Source organism: Leguminivora glycinivorella, chromosome Z, assembly GCF_023078275.1.
Source record: "Leguminivora glycinivorella isolate SPB_JAAS2020 chromosome Z, LegGlyc_1.1, whole genome shotgun sequence".
NCBI lineage: Eukaryota > Metazoa > Arthropoda > Insecta > Lepidoptera > Tortricidae > Leguminivora > Leguminivora glycinivorella.
In genome coordinates, this window is record NC_062998.1 from 9,644,177 (window position 1) to 9,657,872 (window position 13,696).

General features: G+C 36.6%; 1 protein-coding gene across 1 annotated transcript in view; it reads left to right on the top strand.

The window, feature by feature from the left end:
* The first annotated feature begins 1,412 nt into the window (after positions 1–1,412).
* The window catches only part of LOC125240584 (voltage-dependent calcium channel type A subunit alpha-1), a 46,170-nt gene continuing 33,886 nt past the window's right edge, over positions 1,413–13,696 (top strand). Inside the window, exons 1-6 of the mRNA XM_048148535.1 lie at positions 1,413–1,506; positions 2,520–2,675; positions 4,515–4,735; positions 9,215–9,318; positions 11,409–11,524; positions 12,607–12,666. Of these exons, the coding sequence (XP_048004492.1) occupies positions 2,555–2,675; positions 4,515–4,735; positions 9,215–9,318; positions 11,409–11,524; positions 12,607–12,666 (622 nt within the window). The 5' untranslated portion in view covers positions 1,413–1,506; positions 2,520–2,554. The remainder of the gene's footprint in view (positions 1,507–2,519; positions 2,676–4,514; positions 4,736–9,214; positions 9,319–11,408; positions 11,525–12,606; positions 12,667–13,696) is intronic.

The window sequence follows — 13,696 nt, forward strand, 5'->3', positions numbered from 1 at the left end:
AGCTCGTCTCGCGGATTCCAAGTAATTCACAGTAATTGGCGAAAAGTTCACTAAATACCTAACTTATTATTGTATAGAACGTTCTCGCTAGATCTTTTCGATTATCGACTTTTTTAACAGTAGATAACTAATTTATATATCGCTAGTTTTTGAAAATAGAACTTTTTTACAAACATTTTAGTAAAAAAAGTAGTGTCGATTTCTCGGCATTTATTATACAGAAGTTTTGTAACAGTTTTAGAAGATGTGTGATATTTTTTTTGTCATTTATTGATTATTATGAGAAAGTGTTTTATGTATACTTTGGATTTCGGCTACCTGTTGCATATAATACTTAGTACGATTTTGGTATGTGTATAAAAAGGCTAAAACTTATTAAACTTAGATAAAAGACTATATATTTTAGTTATTAATTGAAATATATGACGTATTTAGATTAAAATGCGTGAATTATAACATGTGATTAGATCATCAATAATCAAGACTAATTAGTAACAATACTTTAGTCTCGTAGTAACCGAAGCTAGTCCTCGTGATTTGGTACAGAAGGAGTGTGCTTGGCGGCCGCGCCAGCGGCTTGTACAAACTCACATGCGACAAGCACATTCCTGCGGGCCTCTCTCCACCGGCATTACACTCCCTAACCTAACATGACTACTTGTATTACCTAACCTAATGACCATCTTGCCACATGCATTGACCTAATTAAAATCATGTTTACATTTCTCTATAAACATACAGCTTGAAAATAGACAAGTGGATAATAATTCTTTTCTGCGAAGTAACTAAGATTCTTGGTTCCAGAGCCTTTCTTTTGCAATATTTGGAAACTAAAGAGTAGTGTTTAATAAATACATCTTGTAAAAATAATGCATTATGAAAACTAACTCTCAGACATGTTGAGAATGAACTTTAGAGAGTTTGTGCTAATTTCGCCCCACCGGCCTTTAACATGTAGTGTTGTAGTTTAGTGTCGCACTTTAGAAAACCAATTTGTTTTAGTATGGTATGGTGATTTTAACACTACATTAGTTACCCGTTTTATAAATGTAATTATGGGATTTGGGTAAGGCCAATACGGGTAAGTGTGTCATAAGGAAAAGTGTGTCAAGCCTCCACGTTTGACCGTCTTACTCATTGTCACAGGTGTTTTTGGGAGTTCATACTTTTGCTACTAGCTACTCACGATTAGCGGTAAACGTATGAACTCTCAAGAAACACTGGTCATTGGTTTGAAAAGGCCAAATGTGAAGGTCAGTCACAATTTCCCTTGCCCGTATTGACCTTAGTTTTATTTTTTCAATTTGGTCATTGCAAACGAGCCAGTGGAGCGAGGTCCCTGTAGTAATTTTGTTCTTAATTTAGTTGCTAGTTCATGCTATAGTATCAAGTGTGTGTTTGGCAGTATCGTCACGCTGCAGCCGAACATCGCGCCGGATGTCGACTTCAGAACCTTGCGTGCCATTAGGGTGCTGAGGCCCCTTAAATTAGTATCGGGCGTCCCTAGTGAGTTTTAGCACATTCTTAGCATAGTTTACGTTGTTACATGCACTGGCTGTTGCATAATATTGTATTATGTTTAACTGTTCATTGAATTGTCTGTTTGGTCGCTGTGTTTTAAAGGTGACTCCTTACCAAATTATAATGTACCTATACTTTACATGGCAACTAACAATTAATAGATAACTCTTCTTTTAATTTTACATAGTGGTTAGTTTAATATTAAAAGTAATTCAACAAAGTACTAAAAGTCAACTAATTATTTTGACTCATGTGTAAAGCCTATAAATGTATACTAACCTTTTAAACACAGCGGAGATGGTATGCGATAATTAAAAGTATTGTAATGTCAGTCATTTTTTACTAAAACCTAACATTTCTTGAAACAAATGACACTGGCATGTACTTTAAGCATGCATAATAAATGGAGAAACATGTTAAATCTCTTCGAATGAGTAACGCGCTTTTTTTGTTATCATTTAAATTATGCAACAGCAAATATCCATTGTTCTTGTGCACGTTTTATTTTTGTTCTTACCTGATTATTTGTCATACAATTTTAGTGTTACCCACATCCAATTATTTCATCCTATCATTTGTTTAAGGTGATGAATGGACAGATTTTACATGGACTTATGAGCGAAACCATAAAAATGTGGGCATTATGTTCCAATTAATTTTGTGATCATTTTATTTTTACCCTCCTAGGTTTGAGAGTGCGATTAAAATGATGAACTCGAAGTGAGCAGGGCTAGCGCATGGTTGGCGCGACAGTATTCGTCCTTATGTCAATAATAAATTTAGAAATGACGTGTGACCTGTGTCTCGGCGACATACTGTCACGTCAATCATGTGCCAACCCTGCTGCACGACGTAAAAACGTTATTATATACGCACTCTTACTTTTTGACTAAAATTTGTTGCTCTAAATGAGCAACGAATAAAAGACCCACGGCTTTTTATTGAATTAATCTAATATAACGAGTGTTTACTTTTCTAATGCTTATTTCCCTATGTAGGTCTGCAAGTGGTGTTGAAGTCTATCATCAAGGCAATGGCGCCACTGCTGCAGATCGGATTACTGGTGCTGTTTGCGATCGTTATATTCGCCATCATCGGCCTCGAGTTCTATTCCGGGGCACTTCATAAGACTTGTTATAATTTAGAAGATATTAGTAAGTATCTTAGCTTTAAAGGTAGCATGAGTGCCTAAATTCCGTCACATAATGCACGCACTAGATGTCAAACCAAGTAGCCATGGACAATTTCTCTATTCTTATCTTGAAACGTGACAAGTATATTTCATTTTGTTTGATCTTTTTCAAGTTAAAATTAGGTATTCTATTCTCTAAGAGTATCCGATCCATTCATTTCTTTCTTACGCTAGCATTATAAAGAAAGTGATGAGTGTGTATGACCATTTCTTTTAGCCAACAATTATATTCACAATGCCTTGTCTCGTTTCATTAAACCTACAAATTGTTAACTGATCGTACTCAAATGATGTCTATCTACTCTACTCTATTAAAAAGTAGTAAATCATTTTGAGGAAGATCAGTCTAACAATTCTTTATTTTATTATTATGTTTCATTATCTATTTTCCAAGTAGTTTTGAGATTAATTAAGATGCTTTTTGCAATGCCAGCAATGCGAGTTTTATAGAAATACCAATGCGAATGAACAATATATAAACGAGCGGTGTGCGATATATACCTTGCGTTTTGCAAACTATGTATTTATACGCTTTTTAGCAATATCCCTTGTACTGTATATCTCTTTATTTTATCACTTTCCGTGTTTATAACTGTGCCTATATATCAAGTTTAAATTTATTGATGGTTAAGTTGAAATTATTAGTCTTGTTATTGTTAAACTGATTTCAATTCATTTTTTTCTACATTCTTTGTTATATAATTCATTGAACAAGTTTTTAAAGCGGATACGACTAACAAAATTCGTGATAGTTGCCACAAAACTTAATACCTTCTGAAACTTCTGAATGAAAAGGAAACCAAAAATGTTTTACGAAACCGGTCGTTGAACATTTTTGTCTAACTATAATTTAGCAAACATTTTATTATTACGCGTTACGTGCTGTGCGATGTTACATATATGAAAATGTCTTTACTTTTTGTATACGCAAAGCGTTATCGCATTTTTCTAATCTATGAAATGTAATAAGCGATTGCATAATGATTGTTGTCTCGCTGTTTTGGCACAGATTGCAAGACTTCCGTTGCCTGATACACTCCATATTAAACTTGTTGATGTCAATTTGATCCTATTTTAATGTCACTCGTCCTCTCTTCTCTAGTGCAAAGCTAGATTCAATTCAAGTAACAACCAATTAGCAGGATCTACGGAAGTATTGCTTTATTTGCATCGCAGCTGTGTCTGCGTTGTGGATAGAATTTAGTTCGATGTAACAAATTTAAGTAAATGAGATTTAATTGGATTACTGAAACTGCAATTTAAAAACGAACTTAGTAGAATAATCAACAACTAGCGCAGGCAAAGCTGCGTTGCGACTTTTAAAATGAATGACCACTTAATAAAGTTTTTTATAGTGCCAATTTTTGTCACGAATTTTCTTAAAAGGAGTTTGTTATTTTTTTTTTTCCTTTCCTAATTAGAATGCAGTTAGATACGTTATGGGTATCAACGCATTTATCGTCACCGAATCGGTTTGCAATTGACGTTAAAGATTCACCTTGTACTTAGTTTGAACTTTGCCTTGAACTTAATACACTAACGGCCGATTTCCATGTCCGTGTCAAAGAGAATCAATGAAGACAGAGCTTTAGGGTGGAAACTCATCTATCAGCATCGAGCCCGCACGTTATGTATGAGAAATCACTCGTTAGTATGATCCTGCGTACGCACGCGTTTCCGCCCTTAAAGCCCTTTCCTATTCGGCGTCGACAAACGCGATGGCACCTGTCAACCAGGGTTAGCTTGCTAAAAGGCGAATGTCCAAACGGCTCGAGCTATAACGACGTTTCTATTTTCGCAGATGAAATAATGAATGAGGGCGACAGTGCCACGCCGTGCAACGCAGACAACAAGAGCTTGGCGCCGTTGGGGGCCAACGTTTGCGAATACGATAAGAGCACGTGCTTAGAGAAGTGGGAGGGACCCAACAAGGGCATCACGTCGTTTGATAACATCGGCTTCGCTATGCTCACCGTCTTCCAGTGTATCACGATGGAGGGCTGGACTGCCATCCTCTATTGGGTAGTTATAACGAATGCGTACCCATGCGAACTAAAAACAAATGTCCCCAAAAAAAGCTTATTGGTATCTCTTGGCTTTACATAAGGTGCTACTGGCTTAAAACTGCAATTATAATTCAGTCTTACTTACAAATGACTATCTTTCTAACATCTATTTAAAGGTAAGCTTTATTTTTACTAAAAGCATTACATAATTATATTATGTAATAAATGTCCATTTTCGTACGAAACGGAAATCTAAAAAGGTTGAGACTAGAATAAGTAATAGCATAAAAGTGCAATATGTTCACTTACAGACAGAAGTTAATGGGATGAGATGCGAGGTAGGCAAGCAAGTTACCGAAGTCTAGGTAACTAAGTATTAGCAGTCGCTAGATATCTAAGGGTTATTTTGCTAGAGTTCTATTGCGATGGATAGATATCATCCACCGCCAACATCTAAGGAGAACTATCTTTTTTTGTACCTACTCGATATAATTTTAAATATCTAACATAATTTCGAATTGCAAATAAACACAGTGCGGCCGCTGTAATTCATTGCTGAAACTTTGAAGCGAAGTGAGCGGCAGGGCAGTATGTAAACACACGCTGCTCCTGAACCTGCTGCAGCAGTATTTAGGAAATTATTGCCGGCAGCGCGAGGGGCAGCGCCAGGGGCTGAATGTAAATGAGGCAGGGTGTTTACCCGAAATACCTATCATTTACGCTCCGTAGCAAACGAAACGAAATATGGAAGTGATAGAGAAAGACTACCGTATTGTTCACCACGAAGCAAACAATTGACAACTTGGCTGCGCACCAGGTCTCGTTGCCGAATGGCATTTCTGCGACGCGAAACAAAATAAAACGCCGCAGAAAGGCAGTCTGGCTTTGTCGCGCCAATACGCAAGAGCGATAGAGATAGATATCTACGAAAGAGATATTATGCATTCGGCTACGCACACTGGGCCTGCCGACCTACTCGAAATGATAACCGTAGACGCCGATCGAAATGAAGTCTGGCTCCGTCACGACAATACGGCAGAGCGATACAGATGTCTAGCTAGGATAATGATAATATATCATCGTAAACGTTTCTGCATTTGGCTCTGTACGTTGTTTATAATATATCGGAGAGAGAGATTCTGCAAAAATTACTAACTATTAGTACCAAGTTCTGGCCTTTCTTTAGTAGATTCCAGAGAGAATAGGTACTTAATTTAAACTCAGCGAATGCCGAAGGTCGACCTTCGCGTAGGGCGCAAGGCTCGAAGCGTCCCTGAGAAGGGGTTTTACGCGAGCCCTAGGGCTGCAGACCCGCAGGGGAAGACCGCGCAGTCAAATTACCCTCCCTATGTGTCTTAATAAACGAAGTGGCGGGTATGAGCTTCAATTTTTAAGCAATAATACCCATCCAATGGCCCAATTAGACACGGGAGATTAACCACCACTACCATTTAATTTCTTAAATTTTATGATGAGGAGCGTTATTATTTAATTCGGTAAGATGTGATCTGGCTGTCAAAGTAGAAATAACTATGGTAAGTATAACACTAATGTTATACCTTCGCGAATAAGGTTCCGATTCCATAGAATATTTATGAAATGGGATTCTGTATGGCTACTATGGATATTTGATACGTTACTTGAAAGAGAAGAATCATACGAATGTAAGGACTCCATAGGTATACCTTTAACGGCTCTTTTACAAACAGACTCTAGTGTAGACGTCACGAAAAATTATATTCATTGTTTGGAGAACGTGAACATTTCCTTCAAACAGTTTTACGTTTAATGCTTATTAAAAACAGACGCAGACGGCTCAAGAAATTGGCACGGTATAGATTTACCCTCTTATCACCTGTCTTTCATCTCCTTTACGTTAGATTAGAAGTAACAATCACAATAAAACTATAATAAAAAATCGTCGAGCCCCGCTATTACCGGAATAATTTGACAAGGGGTGGCCCAAAAATACGTTGACAATAGTCATTTCATTTACGAGGGACAAAATTGTATAACCGCTCCCGCTAACATACCAGAGACCAAGCCGTTTATTCTAATTATTCAAAACTAGCTTTTACCCGCGGCTTCACTCGCGTTAAATTAGAAAATTGTGGTATGCTCCATACAAATTTCTAATCTTTATTTTAGGGAAGTGGGGGGTTAGAAAGAGACAAAATGAAGCCTATGTCACTCTCCATCCCTTCAACTATCTCCACTTAAAAAATCACGTCAATTTGTCGCTCCGTTTTGCCATGAAAGACGGACAAACAAACAGACACACACATTTCCCATTTTTAATATTAGTATGGATTAAACACAAGCCTATTTAGTGGTTCGAATAGAGGGCTCTTGACCGATTGGGAGTTGAAAAATATTGCCTCCGAGTCGTAAATGATAATTTTTCAACATAATATTAAAAGTAAGATATGAAATCAAAATTAACGTTATACTCGTATTATGTATTTATTACTAGAAAAAATAATCATTTAATTTAGATACCAATAAAACACATGAATTTATCCCACGTGTGAATAAATAGCAACTTAGAATAAATACCATCTGTTTTTTAATTAATCACGTGATGTAGTGAATACATATGTTGGGAAGAAATAAATGATTGTAGTAAAACGTTTTTTTAAACTACATATTCAGTCCAGCCTGCACCATAACATTGGGATATTTTGACCCTACAAGGATACTTTGTTGACCCATGAAAACCTATATTAGTACATTAATAAAGTCTTGAAAAACGACATTATACCACTAGATACAACTACAGATTATCCAGTCTCTAGTCCTACACTATACCACATCTCGGACACTGGCGATTACTGATGTGCCGACGGAAACTTTCCAAAATTCTGAAATTTTCACATAGGAAAACTTCGGAAACTTTCCACACTTTGTATGAACAATTGAATGGATGGAAACTTTCCATTTCATAAATTTAAATTCCCTTTATTTTTCGTGAAAATTTCGTGAATTTTTCAAGAAATTTAAGATTTTTTTGGAAAGTTTCCGCAACTTGCACATCATTACTGGCGATAAAATATATGAAAGAGGCGCATTCCTAGCACACATTCTAAGCTCGTGTAGGTGAATGCGAACTATGCTTGTATGAGTGAGATATGACATGTCGACTGTTCGCGTTTTTGACAGGCGGTAACTGTGAGGTAACCGAAAGGGGGTGGGCGGCGCTTTCAGCGGGGAGCGGGAGTGGCCATATTGTACGATAGTACTCTTTATTGTATTATGACTATACCTACCTAAGTACTATAATCTTGCTGTATCTGTTTAAAGTAAGTATAATGTAGGTACCCCTCATGGAAATCTGAGCCAAAAGCCTTTCTTATAAAACCCTGGAGTTTGATATGATCCGTAACGGGTATCGTTGACGGATGTCTAACATTTCTTCTTCCTCGTTTGCTCATGACTGGGGCGACCACACTTTTGGCTACCTTTTTGCACGATTTTTCCGTTCCTAATAACAGGTACCTATGGCTTACTAGAAGATCTTTATAATATCCACCCAGCGCGTTGGGAGATACCTTTTCTTAATATTATTATTTATTCTTAATATTATTAGGCGCTATTAAAGGTCGTCCGGCTACCATTTCGCACGGCCAATACAATAGTTGAGGCCAAGGTTGGTTGGTTGACCAAATTTTAGGTTCTTCCAGCATTGATCCTTCTACAGGAGTTAATAAAACTAATGAAATATCAATATGATAAATATTACCCTTTGTTTTATTTGATATCCATGAAAATAGGCAACAATTTTTAATAATTAGTCGCAAATTTTAAACTACATACCACGCAGTCGTAATGCCAGTAGCACCTTCGTAATAAAAGTAGATACACATACTTAATACCAAAAGATCGTGAATTAAATAACAGTACCTAGTTAGTAGGTATATTATGTATATGGCTTACGTTATCACCGATAAGGCCAATAAGATAAGGGAATCATAAAAAGAAACATAAAATAAATGACACCAGGGGACCGATTTTTGAATTTCGAACGCACGAATTCGCCATCCGAAAGTCTTTTTAAAACGACGAAATGCTATTTTCGATAAAGGACGGCTAATAATTTTAAATCTAGTGGTAATGACCACTTGTTTTCGATTCTGTTAGTAGAATTTAAATCGTTAGTAGCGGAGATATTAATGAACGATATTCACGAATACGAATGGTCGACATTCAAAAATCAGCTCCCTGTACGGATACCATGGGTTGGCATTTGACATTCACTAGCATACCCTCTCGACAACTCATCCACTGTGGCTGAGATGAACTGCACAGTCGGCGTACGTCAAGTATCAGCTCATGGTACGACTAGTCTGGCAAAAGTATAGAAATTAAATAAAAAGAGGCAACATTGTCGTGTCGTCTCGTTTTCTCACACATACGGGTAAGCAAGGGATGACTAGACAATGTTGCCACTTTTTATTTTTTGCTAAACTGTACCTTCTAACAACCTTTATTGTTTCAGACGAACGACGCTTTAGGCAGTGCATTCAATTGGATTTATTTTGTGCCTCTAATAGTATTGGGTTCATTCTTTATGCTCAACTTAGTTCTCGGTGTTCTTAGCGGGTAAGTTTTGACACATAGACGTAGGGTCATTGTGCTAGTTTTCGTCTACATGACGAAAAATTTATATAAACCTTCCTTGGTACACATATGTTCATAGCCATTGCAATCTTTGTTGTCTAAACAATATGCCTATCAACATAACATAATGATGTTTCTCTATTAGCCAATTCAACACTGAAGATATTATGTGATGCTCCGTCAAGTGGACGAAAACTAAGGCATAGAAGAAATAAGTACAATGACCCTATGTTTCTTTCCTTTATTGTGAGCATCCATGAAAGAAAGCATGCATAATTATGAAGTAAAGATCAATAAGACCATCCGCAGTTACTAGCAAAGCTAATTCAGATTAATAAATAAAAATAAAATAAATAAATATTGGGGGACACCTTACACAGATCAACTTAGCCCCAAACTAAGCAAAGCTTGTACTATGGGTGCTAAGCGACGATATACATACTTAAATAGATAAATACATACTTGTATACATAGAAAACATCCATGGCTCATCACACAAATAAATGCCCTTACCGGGATAATACGTAAATAAATACTCGAGAAGCCATCAAGTAACACCTTATTAGATTCTAAAGTGGGTATTGGTTTAAAATACCTTTATTATTTCCTATTAGAAAATCGTGATATTATTGCTAATACGTGATATTAGAACTTATTAGACTACATAAGACTAAGGATAACTTATGGGATCATAATTCTAGCTTAAAAAAAAAGGAAATACTGTTTCTCCTATCCGTATTCTTATCATAAACTAATCTTCGCCAAACTATATCATAAATTCGTCAATCTAGAGAGTTCTCTAACGAGAGAGGACGCGTGGAGAGACGAGCTCAGTTCCAGAAGGAGAGAGCGAGACAGATGTTCAATACGGATTTTACTGCATATTTAAACTGGATCACGGAAGCAGGTCCGATGTGTGAAGAGTGGCTAGGAGTAAGAATCCTGGAGACGTATACAAAATGTTTTCTCCGCGAATATAAAAAAAAACACATTAATTTCGTTATTATTAATCCCTCTTTATCGCTCGTGTATCAAAGAGTGATAAAAAGGCAGTTATTCTAAAAAATAAGTCACTTAAATTTTTACCGCGGTAGGTCCACGGACTCCTTAATTACCACGTGGCCAGTTGACTCCTGCGCTCGTAGATATCTTTCTCTGTCGCGCCAATACGCAAGAGCGATAGAGTTACATATCTACGAGCGTTTCGTTTCGTGAGCGTTTGTGCCATTCGGCTACGTACGTACCCCGATACTGAAAGTTTTCCGTGCATTGTTGTGTTGGGCCAGCAAACTTTGACGGAACTCTTAATACCTGCTTATTCTTAATACAATAAGTAATAGGGATGACGACTACATAAAAAATGGCATTATGTTTAGTCCGTCAGTTAGATCGTCCAAAAATACTGAACACATATTTTTCGCTTTTTCTAATTAATGAAAAAATACAAAGATATAGAGCACCAAAGTTCCGGAGTGGAGGCTTGTGACGTCACTTATAAGTAAAAATTGGACCTAGGCGTGACGTCAAGCGAAACTTCAACGCACTGTACCGTCGTCATTTTTCGTTTACGAGAAAAAATAAAAAATACGTGTCTAAAATTCTTTGATAATCTACCTGATGGACTAATTATTAGTTTTTTTAGTCGTCTCGCCTATTGTCGAGCTGGTAATATAGGAGCCTGGTGGAGTGATTTGTTTAAATCTAATTACGTCTCCTGATTATTGTGCTTCAGTTTGTATGCTAAAATCACAAATCTTGAGCTCTTCACTTTTCTGTATTATTTTTATTGTTAAAACATTGTAAAGTGTAGATATTGCTAAAATGTTATCACTTAAAAGTATACTCTACGTATAATGCTAGTCGGTAGATACCGTATAAATGCACAAAATAAATTATAAAGGACCTATATTTGTAAGGACCTTGGATATAGGTATTACTACCCGAAAAACTAACACCCTGTTTGCTACCATTATTTCATTTCATCCAGTCATTGTTGTTATGTTCATTCAAACATGTTATAGTTCTAGTCTACCGCTAGTTCTGCTAGTAGTCAAGTATCGCTATCTTTACAGAGAGTTCGCTAAAGAAAGAGAGAAAGTAGAAAATAGGCAAGAATTTCTTAAATTAAGAAGACAACAGCAACTAGAAAAAGAACTCAATGGTTATGTTGAGTGGATATGTAAAGCCGGTAAGTCATTTGCCTTAGTGCGTTTTCACATTATCCGATCCGATATCAGATGTAGGACCGATATCCCATATATTTAGGCCGCCATCTTTGATTTTTGCTTTTGAAATCCTTCCGACATCCGATATCGGATCGGATAATGTGAAAACGCACTTGGGGCTCATTTGTAAGACGCGCGAACTCGCTTGCGCAGAATACTTTGCGGACTGATGGTCAATCAATTTAAATCCTAGGCGCTAGAACCCTGTCTTATTGACACCTTGCTTTATTTGACAATAAAGTTTTATTTTATTTATATTTATAAGTTTCTAGCAGTCACTATGCCGTCTACTGTGAAATGTTCTACAGTGGCCTAGGATTCTTTGGTTGACTATACTTTCAATTCAGCCGGTCGATCTAATATCGCCTTGTAATAAAAGTCGCATGCGAGATCTCGTACCGTGTAAATCAGCCATTAATGTACCTACTTGCATTTTTTTAACGCCATATGTCAAACCCAAGAACGTCATGTAAAAACGCTAACATCGTACACGAAAGCTAGCAAATATAAGCCAGAGAGAGAGTCTTAGTATTTATAAGCGTTCTTGGCGCCGCGATTGCACTGCTCTAATGACGTCTTTGGGCAATTTTTTTCAGTTGTCCACCCCACTTTTTTTTTGATTTGGAAATTTTTATGTGGTTTCCACTCGTAATCGCGAGCTCTTTCAATTCTAAAAGGAGAAAAAAAGTGTCCCAAGGTTTTTTCCCATTCCGTTACCGTTTTTTCATACATTTTGTATGACGGTAACGGAATGGAAGGTTTGAAAACATGTATGGAAATCTTGGGACATTTATTTTCTCCTATCAGGATCGAAAGAGCTCGCGATTCTGAGTATAAATCGCGTAAAAATACTCATGTTACAAAAAAAGTGGGGTGGACAACTTTGAAAAAATGGCCCTTTGAGGTTTCTCGGCGTTCAAAGGGCAAATAGATAAGTATATAGATAGTATTCTATAGCTAATATAGATTACATTCATGTACTCTTATTACATAAAGCCCCCGTATTAACATTACATACCCCGTATTAACATGCATATGTTTTCAGAGGAAGTAATTTTAGCTGAAGAAAGAACCACCGAGGAGGAGAAAATGCACATAATAGAAGGTGTGTTTTTGACATTCGATTTCTTTAAAATTATTTGGTACTAGCTTTTGCCCGCGGCTTCGCACGCGTTAGAAAGAGACAAAAAGTAGCCTATGTCACTCTCCATCCCTTCAACTATCTCCACTTAAAAATCACGTCAATTCATCGCTCCGTTTCGCGTAAGAGGATCGAGTATAGGCTAGTTTCCTACTAGTCAAATCAGCTTCTTTTTAAGAGCTGTCAAAACGATTTGCTAATATGGAATTACTATGAAATACTGAGGAGTGACGTCACGGTCAATTCATTTACTTTATATCTTTCTCTTTGACTTATTAAATAGAAATTATGTTTAAACATAACTACTGTCCATATTTTTCTTCTAATTATGTGGTGCTTTATTTCGTGCACTGGATAAAATATTTTATTTTAAGTATAGGAAACTAGCCTATTGTAGAGAGTTACTGTCGAAGTGAAATGTGTAATCAGTAATCACAGTGCATAGACTGCCATCTCTTTACACAGGCTTAAAACTTTTTTAAGCTCAGTTTTGACAATTTGGCCCATATTCTTAGCTTGATATGTGTTAAAATGTCAAATATTAATATTAGCGCCACCAAGCCGAGCGTACCCCAAAGGTGTAACGCCATCTAGGTCACCGTACCTTTTTCTGTATGGCACTGAGGTACGTTTTTTTCTTAGACTTTATCTGTCTAGATGGATGGAATTATATGTATTTGGTTTTGCCGCGAAAGATGGACAAACAAACAGACAAATATTACACTTTCCCATTTATAATATTAGTATGGATATTAAGTATGTGAATAAAATTTAACATGGTCATTAGATAAGATAAGAACGGTGACTGACCTTGACATTTGACCTGTTTAAACCAATGATCAGTGTTTATTGAGAGGTCATACGTTTACTACTCCTCGTGAGTACTCCTAGTAGCAAGTAGCAAAAGTATGAACTCGCAAAAACACCTGTGACAATAAGTAAAAAAAAAATGTAAAATGTGACCCGTATTGACCATAATAACAACTCATTTTAC